The sequence below is a fragment of the Puma concolor genome, chromosome B4 (assembly GCF_028749965.1).
Source record: "Puma concolor isolate L17-30 chromosome B4, mPumCon1.1.hap2, whole genome shotgun sequence".
NCBI classification, from domain to species: Eukaryota; Metazoa; Chordata; class Mammalia; order Carnivora; family Felidae; genus Puma; species Puma concolor.
In genome coordinates this window covers 31,862,637-31,879,821 of record NC_141673.1, presented here as the reverse complement: position 1 = coordinate 31,879,821, position 17,185 = coordinate 31,862,637, and the positions used below count along the sequence as shown (strand labels likewise).

The 17,185-nt window shown below is 34.0% G+C and overlaps 2 protein-coding genes across 2 annotated transcripts in view; both read left to right on the top strand.

Moving 5' to 3' along the window:
- TMTC3 (transmembrane O-mannosyltransferase targeting cadherins 3) overlaps positions 1–2,712 on the top strand; it is a 55,366-nt gene extending 52,654 nt beyond the window's left edge. The window contains exon 14 of the mRNA XM_025926833.2: positions 1,376–2,712. Within this exon, the coding sequence (XP_025782618.1) occupies positions 1,376–2,190 (815 nt within the window). The 3' untranslated portion in view covers positions 2,191–2,712. The remainder of the gene's footprint in view (positions 1–1,375) is intronic.
- LOC147579007 (uncharacterized) lies at positions 2,210–16,544 on the top strand. The gene is made up of 4 exons (XM_086712706.1): positions 2,210–2,358; positions 5,813–5,875; positions 7,340–7,498; positions 15,766–16,544. The coding sequence occupies exons 1-4, from the start codon at positions 2,210–2,212 to the stop codon at positions 15,779–15,781; spliced, it is 387 nt and encodes a 128-aa protein (XP_086568832.1). The 3' UTR covers positions 15,782–16,544.
- Positions 16,545–17,185: the final 641 nt, after the last annotated feature.

Below are 17,185 nucleotides of genomic sequence, written 5' to 3'. Positions count from 1 at the left end.
ATTCTTATATAATTATTTCTAGGAAGACGAGCATTATATTTCTATTTATTTTAGCAAAAAAACAGAACAATGTATTTTACCTTGATTTGTAAGAGCAAGTACTTTTGGTATCATTTTATATCTAGTTTTATTTTCTGACGTATTATTGTAATTTACTATTTTTTGTAATTTAACAAAACTAAATCATTCATGACAGTAAATCAGGATCTTTGATACATGGGTATTTTAGTAGTACAACAAAAGGCAGTATTTATAATTTATAATCTTAATTTTTAATTTGGAAAAAATTTGTACATTTAGATTTTTGTAGTTTAATCTTAGATACTTTTTAAAAACTTTTACAAAAAATGAAAGAATCATAAAATCATAGTATTTGAGTTAAAGAGGGTATTTGAATTTACTTTTGCCATTGTTCTATTTAGTATATTAGAGTAAGGACCAAATAGATCTCATAACTACCCCAAATGTCATATGGCTAGTTTAGTAAAACTAGTTCAAGATAAGAACTTAAGGTGACTGATTTATTTTACAATGTTTTTTATTCATCTTACTGTCAAATAAAAGTATAGAGGGAGATATTTATGCCTGGTATTCAAAACATAAATTTAGAGAAAAGCTAATGTTTTTGTAAAGTTAGCTAACCTTGGCAATCATGAAAAATGCCCAGTATTCAACACAAGATTGCACCCTAAGATTTGTAGTTGTGGAACTTGAAGTTTTTCTATTTATTTGCAATAGAAATTATCTCAAATATTTGCATCCTAATTTATATTTAAATTTATAAGCTTTATATTTAATGGTATATTTTTACCTTTGAAAATCTTGAAAAAATTGAAGTAATTAAAAATCTGATTTTGTAAGACTGAAACATTTTGTTTATCCAGTAGTAGTTACTATTTGCTGAGCTGTTTTACATATATCCCATGTAATGCCTAGAAAATTCAGCAGGCTAACCCAGAGAAGTTATTTGTTTAATGTATAAAGTCATAGTGTTAATAGAGTCAAGATTAGAATACATGTCATTTTTGGCAAATCCCAGGCCTCTTCCCCCTAATTGTGTTTTCTTCCTCTGTTACTACCAGTTAGATTCTTAACTAAGGAGGTATGTCATCCCTTCTGATTTTTGAGACACTCTTTCTGCTTTAAAGGAAAAGAAATAGGCTATCATTTCAGTGTTTCAAACACAACTGTCTTTCCTGTGAAAACTTTGGGTTTTTTTCATTCCACTTTTTGATGTAGGTACAGAAATTAGTTGTTTTGATGCTGTCTTTTTGTAATCTTAACTAGATAAATACTGAAAGTGGCTTTTGTTCCTCAGGCTTATTAATTCATTTGTTAACAATATGTATTTTTTCTTTAAAAAAATTATTCTTAGGTGAGGTTAAACTTAGACCTGAAGCTAGAAAACGCCTTCTTAGCTACATAAATGAAGAGCCACAAGATGCTAATGGTTATTTCAATTTGGGAATGCTTGCCATGGATGACAAAAAGGACAGTGAAGCAGAGATGTGGATGAAGAAAGCCATAAAATTGCAAGCCGATTTTAGAAGTGCTTTGTTTAATCTGGCTCTCCTGTATTCTCAGACTGCAAAGGAATTAATGGCTTTGCCAATTTTGGAAGAGTTACTCAGATACTATCCTGATCATATCAAGGGTCTCATTTTAAAGGGAGACATTCTGATGAATCAAAAGAAAGATATACTTGGAGCAAAAAAATGTTTTGAAAAAATTTTGGAGATGGATCCAAACAATGTGCAAGGAAAACACAATCTTTGTGTTGTTTATTTTGAAGAGAAGGACTTACTAAAAGCTGAAAGATGCCTGGTTGAAACATTGGCATTAGCACCACATGAAGAATATATTCAACGCCATTTGAATATAGTCAGGGATAAAATATCCTCATCTAGTTTTGCAGAACAGCCAGTATCCCCAGCTGGTAAGACTTCAGGTGTAGAAGGAGACAAAATTCCAACTGAAAGTGTAAAAGAAGTAAGAAGTGAACCCAGACCTACACAGATCATAAAACCAAGTGATAATAAAAGGCAGTCTAAGTCCAACAAACTATTAGGAAAAAGTACAGACAAAGAGACACCCCATAAAACAACAAAAGAAATCAAAGAAATTGAGAAAAAAAGAGTTGCTGCTTTAAAAAGACTAGAAGAGATTGAACGTATTTTAAATGGTGAATAGTATTATTTATCATGTGACAATGTCTTCAAAGAACTTCAGTCTATCTTATGTGATTGTTTATACTGGGAGCTTTGAAAAAACAACAAGTGTACATGTGACAGTCTATCATGAGCTGCCTCTACATAGGATCAAAATACGATTTTCATTAAATACCTGTGTTACTCCAGGGTATGTATTGTATAAGATATGACAGTAGTTCTGAGTTTTGGCAAATATAGCAGAAATACTAAATTACAGTTGGCAAATTTGTATCTTTTATGTAGAAGAATCTACCTGCAGAGTAATCTTGACTACTCTCAAAAATAATCTAAAGCCTGAATGATAAACCCTTGGGGGCAGATTCAACATATGCTAGTTTATTCTATGAATTTGCATTTATTAGTTGACTTCATTACCTTCTGTTACCTTTGGAATCTGACTATGGATTGAAAACACTTAATGAACACATTCTTTTTTCTTTGGTAACTTCTGTTTAACAAAGGAACTTGGCACCACAAAAGAATACTGGCTTCTTTTAGGTTATGTTCTTTGGTTGATTTTTAGAAGGACTGCCAGGTAAAACTTTTTAAAATAAGTCCAATGACATGTTAGTTTAAGAATGTATTTTTCATAATTGTGTGCTTGTCCTTAACTTTACTCTGAAATGCAATTTTTAATCAGGTAAAGTTTTAAATACACACATTTCTAATGGTGCTCATATATACTGTATTTTTATTTTTTTACATACTGAGAGTTTCACAGCATGAACCCCACATAAATCATAGCTATCTTTGATTTTTTTACTCCCCAAACTGTTCAGGTTTATTAGAGTCTAGTCAGATTGAAAAAGTTCCAATAATTATAACTTCATTTAAACTTTTGAGTTAAAACATAGTAAGATTCTCTTTCACCTTAGTGTTTTCTCTCTAGTGTTATTTGAATTTTAATTGTTCCAAAAACATACTTAATCATTCTTAGATACTTTAAGCAACTAAATTGAGTTCTTTATTTAACTGAAGGCAAAACAATGTGACAAAGTTTTATTTTTAAACACTAAGTTCTTGATATCTTCCTATGGTGTATATTTTTATTAAATATTTATTTTGACTACTGAGCTTTCATAAAAAATTTAAAGCTGTTTTAATTCCATCAACTATGGAAAACAAATTGCTGTTGCATTTTCCTATAAATGCATATATTACAGTTTAACCAAAATTTCATCGTCTTTGGCATACTTTCCAGCTATAAAAGGTAGTTAGCCTCATATAGGATTAATAGTTAATTTTAGCAAATTTAAACCTGAAAACTGTTAGGTTGAAGAGTAGATATAAATCAAATTTATTAATTTATATCTGATTTTTTGAGTTAAAATACATTTCAAATGAGTTTTACAGTATCGAATAAAGTTGGTTTTAATTTAAAATGTTAAAGCTCAAGCTATCATCCTGAGATAGTAACTGATTTCTAATTCTATAGAATTTAAAAAACTGTATTTCTGTTCCTCTGAGATAACTAAATTGTTTCAAAAATCATTACTGTAAGTTTTTATAAAGAAATATTTTCTAAATAGGTCACAAGAAACATAGTCTAGGGGCGCCTGGGTGGCGCAGTCCGTTAAGCGTCCGACTTCAGCCAGGTCCTTATCTCGCGGTCCGTGAGTTCCAGCCCCGCGTCGGGCTCTGGGCTGATGGCTCAGAGCCTGGAGCCTGTTTCCGATTCTGTGTCTCCCTCTCTCTCTGCCCCTCCCCCGTTCATGCTCTGTCTCTCTCTGTCCCAAAAATAAATAAACGTTGAAAAAAAAAATTTTTTTTTAAAAAGAAACATAGTCTACATTAAAGACCCACTCTTACTAGCTTGCCTGAGGTTGTGTCATAGATTATTTTTTAGGCAATTTAAATCAAGCACTGACACCAATCATAGTTCATTTTTGATTTAGGAGATTCTATTCAGGATTTAAAGCAATACCCAGTTTCAGTTTTTAAATTATGGATTTGTGACTCCAGGTATAAGATGGAGAATACCTCATATACTATGACTTGAAAAACAAAATCTATGTTAATCTTATGTTCTCTCCACGTATCTTGAGAAAAAGTTTCTGAGTTTGATCTCTTCTGTTATAGTATCAAACAAAGATAATTCAGAAAAGTAAAGAGAATCTTTCATGACAGCAGATTATAATAAGAGCTTTGAGTAATATTTTAATAAAATTGTATAACTATTGAAAAGATAAAAAATATATTGTTATCCAATGATTTTTTTAGAAAAAAAAGAATTTCCTCCTTATTTGCACTTAGAACAATGCCTATCATGTAGGAAGTGCTCATGTATTTGAGTTTTAAATAATTTATTTAAGTCAAATCCACCCTGAATAATGATTTTTCCAAATTAATGTTTCAACCCTCACTTCATATTAGAATCATCTGGAGGGCTCTTAAATATGAATCCCACCCCACAACAATTTAATCTGAATTTCTTAGGTAGGGGGCCATGCTTCTATTTTTCTTAAAGTTCTCAGGTTCTAATTTGTAGTCAGGGTTAATGACCACTGCTCAAAATTAGTTCAGGAAATTCTAAATTAGTTCAAGAAAATCCTCTTTATCTCTTCTGTGTTAACTTTTTAATTTAGTAACATAACCCGGTTAAGTTTTGATGTTTTAATAATTATGCTCTTCTGATAACTAGTATTTATTTCATCTTAAGTACCGTCAAGCTTGCTTATGTGTAAGGTGATTATTCTCTTTAAACTCATAGTAGAAATTTTATTGAAGCTGTTCAAGTGAAAAAAGGTAATAGATTTTTTCCCACCTCTTTGGAACTGCCTTTATGGGGATATGGATGGTTAGGGGCATTTTAGTCCAGTTCACTAACCTATGGTTCATAGTTGTAGGCATCTGTATGTTTGGAAAAGAAAGCTTATCATAGGTCTGTGTGCTGGTAAAGCGATGTAGTTTTAGTTCTCACTGTTTTACAAAAGAATATATTCCCCCAGGAGTTCTAGGAAAGCTTTGACAATCCCGAAGGGGCAGTTATGTTACTTTTTCACTGCTTCTCAGAAGAAAGAATTACATTTTTCTCCTATTGCTCCTATGGTATTTCCTTGTTAACATTCAGAATTGGGAGGTTTATCTTGTAACTATACCAGTAAGTGATTTCATGAAGCTCATGACTTGGAGGATAAAACAAATATGTTTGCAATTTTGTGTTTACGTTTATGTAAATATTTAGTATGTGAATTACACAATTCTAATAAAACCTCATGCGTTTTCATTATATCTAATTTGAGCTCTCAACTTCATGTTGCAGAATACTTTGAAGATGCTTTAATGAGAACTATTATGAAAATATATAGATTTATATGTCAGTTTCTACTTCAGAAATCCATATATTTGTCATATTTATTTTTTTAAAAACTTCCTAATTGTTTGCATGACTAAATGATATTTAAAATGAACCCCCCAAAATATCTGGTACCTTTGTCCAAAATTTTGTCTCTTGGAAGCTATCAGCCATCCATGTTAAGGGTTTATAAGAAAATAGTTTAATATTATATGCATTTTATATTATGGTGGTGTCTGTGTGTACCATATTTCTAAATATTCAGTATAAAATGCTTTTTAAAACCTTCACCTGAATTGCCTTTTAGTGTTCAAATGAGAAGTACAATAGTGTATCAACAGATTTCTGCCCCACAAAGACAGAAGAGCTGGTGGGTAGTTTTTATTAGCAGTGATATGAGAAAGATGTGTTAAATTGCTTCAAGAACAGTGATACATTTTTCAACCCTTAGTGACAGAAACTAAAGAAAATGAGACAAATTCAAATATGGAATTTTATACACATAAGTAGAAGTCAGTGTGGTGAAATAATTAGGAGTCTGAGTTATGGATCTGCCTGGATTCAAATCTTGGTACCACCCTTACTAATATAACTTAAAGGAATGTTTAACCTATATGTCCTTGGTTTACATTTATATAGGTTTAATATGTATATATCCTATTGTATAAACTGGCAGGTATTTTTGTAACTATAAATAATGCATGCTTAGCCATGTACATTGTAAATAGTCTTTACCAAACACGTTTGATAAGGACCATAATTAACATCACGTAGTAAATTGTGTTAAAGAAAAGCCATGATTTATTTGATGTAATTGGCTTAATTTTTTTTTCACGTAGTATCAACATGAATCTGTTTACAGCTGTAACCAACCAGTAGTACTCATCTGTCCATCCAGTGTTGTCTTTATTTTATTTGATTGTGGCTTGATAATATTTTATTAGATTGGGAAAACTAAAGAAACAGAATGGTTTTAGTTTTGCTAAAGACTGGCCTTATTAATGAACAGCTTTCCTAACAAGTGATTATTGACTTTTAGCGGGTGTTAACATCTGTTTCATAACATGGCAGTATGTTTATATGTCAGAAGTTTTATGACATTTCTAAGTTGATTTGTTGAAATAAATTCAGCAAGTGGAAAAATCTATATATTTATATTAAAAATATTAATATATTTAAATTGTTTAGGATAGTTCTTGGTATAGTAAATGATAGATGTTAATCATTAATGTAATCATAAGGCTTAGGTATGTAGTAAATAATAGATGTTAATCATTAATGTAATCACAAGGCTTAGGCTTGCATTTGATACATATGATTTGCTTTATGTGTTAGCAGAGATAATGTTAATGATGGTCGTATAGCAAACAGATTATTAGATATTTAATGCTGGTTCCTTAGCCAGCTAAGGAACTTGTTCTTTTGCTGTTCACTGCTTTTAGGAAGGTAGCATAAGATAAAATCTTTCCTAAAAGTCTCTGAAGACTTAATCTCAGGCAAATTCATGTTCTTTGGAACCCACTTTATTCAAAGTAACATTTCTGTGACTCTGCCAATGGATAGCATAATTCCCATCAAGTCGTGTTTTTATTGTATAGGAACCTGATGCCTTCAGTTTTTACCTTAAGCAAAATACTTCTCACCAAACCATTCTAGTTTTCCCTTTCTTAAAGACTTTAGTGGTTAAACTCTATTGTCCTTATTCCTTCCTTCCCCCATGGATTTAGTTTCTGATATTAGGAAAGTCATCTGATTAATCCATGTTAAACTACAAATGATAGGTCTTGTTAGTCATCTTAACAGTTAAATCAAATGAACTTCTTTCTTTATAAAGTTGCAGGCAATACAGTGGGAGTTATTTGAGGGATATGGAGTTTCTCCACCATTCTGCCTATCTAAGCAAGGAATTGCGAAAGACCACAGAAAATCTTTGTAACTGCAAGAAGGCCACTTGTGACCAGAATCCTGTTTTTGATGGGCACTGGCAGGCCAGGTAACTGCCTTTTGGGAGTGGAATCAGAGTAATCAAACTGTCAGCAGAATTGGACTTAAGCTCAGTAGTGACGTCTGTAAAACTAATTCCTGAGTAGTGAATATACAGATCTTACTTGATTTATGATGGGGTTACATACCAATAAACCCATTGAAGTTGAAAATATTGTAAGTTGAAAATGTTCTTAATACATCTAACTTTGTGAACATCATAGCTTAGCCTATGTTAAATGTTCTCAGAACAATTACATTAGCCACAATTGGGCAAAATCATCAGACACAAAGCCTGTTTTATAATAAAGTGTTGAATGTCTCATGTAATTATTGAATACTGTACTGAAAGTGAAAAACAATGGTTGTATGGGTATAGAACAGTTGTCAGTGTATTGATTATCTCATGGCTGGCTGATCCTGCCCACCACTGACTAGAGAGTATCATACTGCGTATCACTAGCCCAGGACAGGATCAAAATTCAAACTGAAATACAGTTTCTACTGAATGTATATCTCTTACACCATCATAAAGGCAAAAAATCATAAGTCAAACCATTGTAAATTGGGAACCTTTTGTAGTGTGTACATTTTTAATACATGATCCCTTTATATGACACCGCAATTTCCCTTGGTGATGGATCTGCAGTGTCATTTGCAAGCTTTTTAATTTATACCTGTACCTTAAATACCCATGTTCTCTCTTCTACCCTTTTTATTTCCCTGTTTCCTTTGAGCAGTGGTTTCAGCTTTATAGGATTCCAAACCTCCAGCCTAGAGTTTCTCTAAACTTCAGGACCATGAACCCAGTGATCTATTAAACATCACATCCAGAGGTGTTCATTCCTCCCATCCTTTCTTCCAAACCCCATGCCTATTGGATAAGTTTAATAAAGAGAAACTAAAAGAAAAAGAAAGTATATCCAGTTTAAAGCAGGGAAGGAGGAGGTAGGGAAGAAACCAAAAGAACATGAGAGCTTACTAATGGTTTATTTACTCAAAAACGGTGGCAAAGTTTAAGACATCATTAAACATGATTATGGGGCTTAGGTTAAAAACAAATACTACAAATATACGAAAAATGTGTAACTTTTAATCCATCAGAAGAAAACTCACCGTAGCCCAATGGAATTTAGTAATGGGGCCAGGGCAAATGAAAGTGCAGTACAAAAAAGATGCTAAGATATAAAGGACTAATGTAGCAGTAATTCAAATGAATGTAAAATAAGTTAAACCTAACAAAAAATAAGCTGTTAGAGTTCTCTTTTGTTTTCATTATATTCAACTAAGTTTTATATAATTACATTGAATTATAAATACAAGGTCCAACAACATGTTGTCCCTGAAACACTTTTATATAGAAGCAAAAGTATGAGAAAAAGCCTACCAGTAAATATGAACCAAAGCAAGCCAGGGTAACAATTTTAATACATGACAAAACAAAATTCAAGGCCAAAAGAGAAGAGAAAATGAATGATGCATACTAGTAAAAGGAACAATGTAACAAGACATGTCCATCATAAACACATACATCAACAATATAATCTAAAAATAAGCAACAGCGAGTAATAGTACAGGGAAATAAATCAGAAATTGTAACTAGAGATTTTAAGGAGTAATAGTACAGGGAAATCAGAAATTGTAACTAGAGATTTTAACAAAATCCTCTGAGAAACTAAGGGGTCAAGCAGAGAAAAAAATAAGTGGATAAAGATCTAAATAACCTTGACCTATTAAATTTATATAGAATTTCACTTGACACAATATGCATTATTTCCTAGCACATAAGGAATCTTTACAAAACCACACTATGTATCAGACCATAAAGGAAACCTCAGTAAATTCCAAGACTGTGCTCTTTGATCGTAATGCAAATGTTCATAGTAGCTTTATTCATGGTAACAAAACTGGAAACAGCCCAAATGCTCATCAGATAAATGGATAAACAAAGTGCAATCTATTCAAATGAAACACTCTTCAGCAATTTAAAAAAAAAAAAAAATTGTATCTCTGAGCAGAAAGAAGCCATATACAAGAGTACATCATATATGATTTCATTTATATGCAATTCCAGAGAGGACTATTTGTAAATTTCTAGTACTAAAGTATGGGTCAGGAGCGAAGGAAGCCAAAGGAATTTTTTAGGGTGATACAAATATTCATGACCCAGCAATTCTACTCTGAGGTGTACTGACAAAAATATACCTACACATGCTCTACAAGATACAAGAATAATCTTGGGATTAACTGTGCAAGCTCCAACCTTGAAATAACCAAAATACTCATGAAAAACAGACAAGATATTTATGATATAGTCATACAATGAAATGCTAAGAATATATAATGAATATGCATGAATCACTGCTACATGAAGCAGCATGGATGGGTCTCGCAAATATAATACTAGATAAAGCCAAACACAAAAGATACTATTACAATTCTATTAATATGAAACTCAAAACTGGCACGATGAATTTGTGCTGTTACAAGTCAGAATAGTGGTTCTGTTAGGAAGGAAAATAGAATGTTTATTGGAAAGGAATGTGAGGTGGGCATTGATGTTCTGGTCTGCTTCTTGGTCTGAGGGATATTTGCACAGATATGTTCAAGTTTTGGCAATTCATGATACATGCTTTTTTCCAGATGTATAATAAACCTCAAAAAGAAGTGTAATATTAAAAGATGTGTTAAGAATATGGAAAAATACAATAAAAATTTAGGTGAACCATTTATAAAAGAATTCTACAATCAGTTTAGTAATATCAAATACAGAGAATGACTGGAAGAATGTACCATAGAATATTTTTAAAACAGTTTTATTGAGATAATTGGCATACAGTGAACTGTTCATATCTAAAGTGTACAATTGGTTAAGTTTGACCCTTATATACACCTGTGAAACCATCACCATAATCATGATAGTGAACATATACACTTCTCAAAGTTTCTCATGCCCTGAGTAGTCCCTCCAGTCCCACTATTCCTTTCCAGCCCTGTCCCTAAAACAATTGATCTGCTTTATGCCTCTGTAGATTAGTTTACCTTTTCTACAGTTATATATAAGGGCATCATACATTATTTGTCTGGCTTTCCACTCTTGCAATGGACTGAATGTTTGTGCCCCACCTACAAATTCATATGTTGTAGTCTGAACCCCTAATATAATCAGAGATGGAGCACTTGGGAGGTAATTAGGTTTAGATAAGTTCATAACAGTGGGGATGGGATGGGATTAGTGTTTTTATAAGAAGAGGAAGAGAGATCAGAGTTCTGTCTTCCCACTTGATAAGAACACAGCAAGACGGCAGCCATCTGCATGGCAAGGAGAGAGTTTTCACTGGGCGTGAGTACCTGCTGGCTCTTTGTTGTCAGCCTCCAGAACTATCAGCAATAAATATCTGTTGTTTAAGCCTCCCAGTCTGTGGCATTTTGTTATAGCAACCCAAGCTAAGACACACTAAAAAAAAATTTTAGACACATTCATCAGTAGTTTATTACCAAGTAATATTCCATTATATGGATATGCTGTAGTCTTTATCCATTCATCAGTCGACTGGTCCAGTGGTTTTTATTTTCTCCTGTAGGCATTATATATTTTTCAAATACAAATTTAAAAAAAAGTTTTAATTCTGTTATTTACACATTTTCTGACCGTCGATATTCAGTGTCCTCCACTTCTGCAAATGGCCATTTGGGGATTTAGTCCTTCCTCATAATAAGCCCATGTGTTTTTGGAGGTGTGGAGGCCAGAGCATATGACTCAGACTTGTCATTAAGCACTTGGTATTAATCCATCTACTATGATTCATTTAGGAATGAGAATGTAACCAGATCAAAGCCCATGAAATGACCCTTGATTTTGCTAACACTTCAATGACTTTAGAGAAAATGTGAGTTTAAAATTGTGACAACCATCTCACCATATGGAGAGATCTTATGTGAGAATATAGCCAGGACAAAGTAGTTGATTATAGAGACAAAAAGGTCACAGTGGATATTGTTAGAAACCTGGTCTAACTACATTTGGAAAGGCAATAAAGTAAACCAAAGTGGAAAAATCTTGAGCCATATTTGGTTGTGCCAGCTTTTGAGCAGGAACTATACTGTGTATGTTGTCTGGCCAAGCTCATGAGGTCCCATGGTGGGCAGTGCAGGTCTCTCAATCCCAGACTTGAAAAGAATTTTAATTAAGCATAAGCAAAATAACTGGTTAAATTGTCCACTCTGTGTCTTGTGCTGAACAAGACTACAGGACAAGGGAACTTGTTTTGAAAAATTCAGCAAAATAGAGTCATTAGTAATGTCAAACCAGAACGAGGAAGTTTTAAGCTGGATCTGTTCCATCTGAAAACAAATCAGAGAATATTGTTTTGTATGATGGTCCTTTACCTGCAGTCTGAAATCTGAGATAGCTGCAAGTATATTGACAGGGTTGGAAAAGCCAAGTTCTCTGCCCCAGGCTACTGTTGACTCAAGCAAAATCAGAGGTGGGACAACTTAGCAAGAATGGTAGTTGAGAAGAGATTCTAGTATCTCCAACTTCTCACACATATTTCCATTTAAGCAGTCATGGCCCAAGAAGGGGATAAATTACTCCCATTGGGAATATGCAGTCCAGGGGCACAGATACAAAACAAAACACATTCAGCCCAGGCCTAATGTCATTAGCAGTGCATTGTGGCTGTATTAGTTTCTTAGGGCTGCTATAACAGAGTACCAACTTGCACCAAAATACAAACTTGGATGGCTTAAAACAGAAATTTATTGTTTCACACTTCTGGAGGCTAAAGTCTAAAATCAAGGTGTTAGCAGTGTTGGTTCCTTCTGGAGGCATTGAAGGAGAATCTGTTCCATGACTTCTTCATAGCTTCTGACTATTGTCAACAATTCTTACATTCTTTGGTTTGTATATGTATCACTTGAATCTGCCTCCATTCACATGGTATTCTCTCTGTGTCTATGTGTCTTCCTTTAAGGGCACCAGTAATACTGGATTTAGGGCCCACTCTAGTATGATCCCATCTTAACTAATTATATCTGCAATGACCCTGGTTGCAGATAAGGTCACATTCTGAGGTACCAAGAGTTAGGACTTCAACATATTTTTTATGAGCACATAATTAAAGCCAAATAGTGGTCATAGTCAGTTTCTAGAAGACAGGAAATTGAAGGGTGATTTTCAGATTTAAACACTGATTCTTCATATCTCTCTTTGTTTACTATCCCATGCTATAGAGTGAATGAAAATAGATTAAAATTATATCAAGAGTTTAAATAAATTTTACTATTAGAGAAATCTCATTCTTTACAAACAAGAGGCTAGGGTTGTCTCAAACCTGAAAATCATCCTCAGGCTTCAGAACTTGAGGTTAAACAAAGAACACTGATAAAGAATTACGTTACTCATCTCAGTTATGGTCATGGAAAACAATTGTGTTAACTCACTAGATTGAATTATCAAAACACACCCACTAAAATCATAGATCTCACTTTACATCAAACTTTATTAATATTTCAAAGGTTACAGACACCAGATACAGGCAAAATCTGTAAGAAAAATAGATGGATCAGAAATATCCTATATTGTAGTTAGGGAATCCCTATGTGCAAGAAGATCTGGTGGACATCATTCTTTCCCCCCATTATCCCCACTAGTAAGTGGTTTATTAACCTGTCATTAATCACTTCCTTCTCAACAATGCAATAAAGATCCTTCTAGAGAGCACAGGACAACTAGATTTGTTGACCAAGGAACCACATTTCACTACTGAGTTGAAGTGTCTTTGCCTTCTCTATGTGCAAGATATGATGAGTTATGTAGCAGCAACTGCTGTATGTTGTATCTCTTCCCCAATGTCAGATTAGCAAGGAAAGGTGTATTGGATGTTTTGGTATTCATTAAATGTATTATATAGCATTAGTTCTGTGGGCTGAGAGGAGTTAGAGATGGGTCTGAAAAGACTGTGCACTGAGAAGATATTTTGTACTTAATAGATATATATGCAGTAAGTGAATGAGACTTGTTACTGCTTTGGGAAAGGTGAGGATATTGTGTTTTCTGTGGGACATAGCATAAATTTTTTTATGTAGATAGAGATATTTTAAAAGATGATTGGATGAAAAGATGGGGTAGACAAATAAGTGAACATTTATTTCCTCGGTTGTCTATTTGCTGTCAAACATCAAGTCACCCTATTTCTGGTACCACCATTTGGAGATTCATTCAGGGATGTTCTACTGGATAGGAACTGAGAGAAATAAACATATTCCATCCCCTTGGATATGGCCATTTGTAGCCAAGTTCAGGAGTTTGTATGTGACATAATAAAAATTAGTAACATGCTGGAACTTCCCAAAATCTCTCATTCTTTTTCCATTAGATTTGATTGAGGACCAATCCAAGTCTACAGTTCGAACAGCTAGCTCAAACATAGGTGACACATAGTGTTACATTATTTTCAGGTGTACAACATAGTGATTCAACAACTCTCTACATTATCCTATGTCCACCACAAGTGTAGTTACCATGTGTCACACTATACAATATTAGTACAGTACCATTGACTACATTTCCTATGCTGTACCTGTACATTTATCCCTGTGACTTATTCTTTCCATAATTGGAAGCCTAAATTTCCCATTCCGCTTTACCCATCAAATAATTGATTTTTCAGATACATGAAGCAGTTACTTTCCCTTTGTTCCTAAACCCTTCTTAATCCCTTTTAGATTGGGTTTCCTGTCACATGAAACTATAAAAAAATCTGATACACAATTTTTAAGCATTTAAATTTTCAATGCTTCATAATCCAAGAAAAATTTTTTTCAAAGCAACGTTTTTCTCTGGAGTCAGTCTGACATTAATGAAAGACAGATTGGAACTGATAAAATTGCACAACAGTGGGGACAATGAGGAATTTTTTTTCACATTTTCTGGATTTTGTATCCTTTTGAAAATTTTGCAAGAAATAAGTCTGACTAATGTGCTTTTAAAACCTACATTATCCTTCTGGCTTAGCTCCTACCTCTCTCGCTCTCAACTGTTTCACTTCCTGTCAGCCAGTCTTCTTACTGAGCTCCCACTTCAAGGCCCTTGTACTTCTCATTCTTTGTCTAGAACACTTCTTTCTTCTTCTTTTTCCTTCTTTCTTCCTTCTTCTTTCTCCTCCTTCTACTCCTCCTCCTCCTCCTCCTCCTTCTTCCTAGTTTATTTTTTTAAAATTTATTTAATTTAAATTCTAGTTAGTTGATGTACAGTGTAGTCTTGGCTTCAGGAATAGAATCCAGTGATTCATTTCTTATATATGATACCCAGTTCTCATCCTGAAAAAGTGCCCTCCTTAATGCCCATCACCCATTTAACCCTAACTACCTCTCCTCCAACAACCCTCAGTTTGTTCTCTGTATTTAAGAGTCTCTTATGGTTTGCCTCCTTCTCTGTTTTTATCTTATTTTTCCATCCCTTCCCCTATCTATGTTTATCTGTTGAGTTTTTCAAATTTCCACATATGAATGAAATTGTATGATATCTTTCTCTGACTGACTTATATCGCTTAGCATAATACCCTCCAGTTCCATCCATACTGTTGCAAATGGCAAGCTTTCATTCTGTTTGATCACCAATATTCCATTGTATGTATGTATGTATGTACATATATATATATATATATATATATATATATATATATATATCACATCTTCTTTATTCATCAGTCAGTGGACATTTGGGCTCTTTTCATAGTTGGGCTATTGTTGATAGTGCTGCTATAAACATCGGGTGCATGTGCCCCTTTGAATCAGCATTTTTGTAGCTTTTGAATAAATTCCTAGTGCAATTGCTGGGTCATAGAACACTCCTCTTTCAGGTAGCCATATGGGTTCCTAAATCCTTTAGATTTCTTCTCAAAATTGAACACCAAATGCAATGAGAAAGAAAGCATAAGGGTAAAGAGCTGAGAAAAAGGTAACAATTGATTATAGCTCAGAACATTGATAATAGAAAAACCAATCCTTGAAAGAGAATTATTAAAAATTTTAAAGAGCAACTGAAGTAATTGCCATGGAGGTCTTGTCTTCAAGTTCACTGTTTAGGGCACAGCTTTCCTAGAATGGATGTACCTAATGCCAGCACATACAAAGGTAATTGAGGCAGGTTGTGCAGGTCTCAGGGAGTGGAGTAAAGGGTATGATTCTGTAAAATATGTTTTTTTAAACAGTTGCCTGTGTTGTGTTTTCTTCTTTTTGATGTGTTTTCTTTTGATATTTATTTTTCCTTAGTTATCTCTCTTCATAGATGGCTCATATATGGGATCATATCTAGGAGCAACTTCTCAGAAGGTCTTTGAAAATCTCGAATAGTCAAGTATGGCCAAGGTGTAGCTCAGAGGATGGAGTCTGTGAGGTAGACATTTTACTCGTGACCTTAATGAATGGTTGAAATTATGAGAAATTGAAATGTAGCCTGAATTTCCATGGAGGGGCAAGTGGGAAGGGAGCAGGTAGTCTCTATTCATGTCTTCAAACAGAAAAAGGCAAAGAAGCCCTTGATATTCACACAAAGTTCAGGAGTAAGACATGGGATGGGCAACTGAGAACACTGAACCTTACCAAGGAAGAGCAGATTCAGGTAACCCATTACATACTCACTCTTTCATATGTCTATTGGGTAGAATGACAGGTAGCATGGTATATATTTTTACATTATTTCTTTCTCTCATCAAGCATGCAATTTAATTCAAGTTGTTTCAGTGTGACTAGTATGAAATTCCAGTGTACTGCAAATGCAACAGTAAGTTGAATGTGTCCCCTCTGCACCGAAGACTCACTTTTTAGCACAATGCCACAGCACTCTTGTATGATACAGTGGGGATTGCTCTTTATCCACTATGTCATTTAATCCTTAGAACATCCCTATTATGGAAGTAGGCCTTAATTCCATTTTATAGGTGAAAGACACAAAGTTTAGAGAACTGGCACTTTCCCAAATGTGCATCTATACAGTGAAAAATTTTTGTAAAAGTAGCAGGTTAGATATAATTAAAGAAGTTCATGAATCAGCTGAGAGTCTTTTCCAGTTAGTTATGAGTTCCCTGGTATAGTGATTGTGGTAAGCTGAATAATGGCCTTCAAAAGATGTCCATATCCTAATCTTGGGACTCTGTAAATATGTTACCTCAAATGGCAAAGTGCTCTTACAGATGTGATTAAATTAAGGATGTTTAGATAAAAATTTATTCTTAGATTGTCTGGGCGGACCCAATGTAATCAGAAGGGTCCTTGGAGCACCTGGATGGCTCAGTCAGTTGGGCATCAGACTCCTGGTTTTGGCTTAGGTCATGATCTCACAGTCTGTGGGTTTGAGCCTCACATCAGTCTCTGCAAGGGCAGTGTGGAGCTTGCTTGGGATTCTCACTCTGCCCCTCCCTCACTCTCTCTCTCAAAAATAAATAAACTTTAAATTTTTTTTTTAAAAAAGCAGCAGAAGGGAAATTAACAATGGAAGCAGAAGTTGTGATGTACTTTGGAATTGGGGCGGGGGTGGGGGGAGCTGGGGAGGGAAGAGCCATGGCCATCTCTGGGCAGATCAACCTCTGAAACACTTCAATAATGGGAATTTAAAAGTTGCAGGACTGTATAAACTTTCCCCTTTTGCCTTTTTATTTCTTGATTCTTGTCTCTTCTTGTAGGGTCTCTGTTC

Coding starts and splice junctions, on each gene's coding strand:
- LOC147579007 (XM_086712706.1), top strand. CDS start 2,210: ATGTCTTCAAAGAACTTCAGTCTATCTTATGTGATTGTTTATACTGGG. Junction 2,359..5,812: donor AATACCTGTGTTACTCCAGG/GTATGTATTGTA, acceptor ATTGCCTTTTAG/TGTTCAAATGAGAAGTACAA. Junction 5,876..7,339: donor CCACAAAGACAGAAGAGCTG/GTGGGTAGTTTT, acceptor TTCTTTATAAAG/TTGCAGGCAATACAGTGGGA.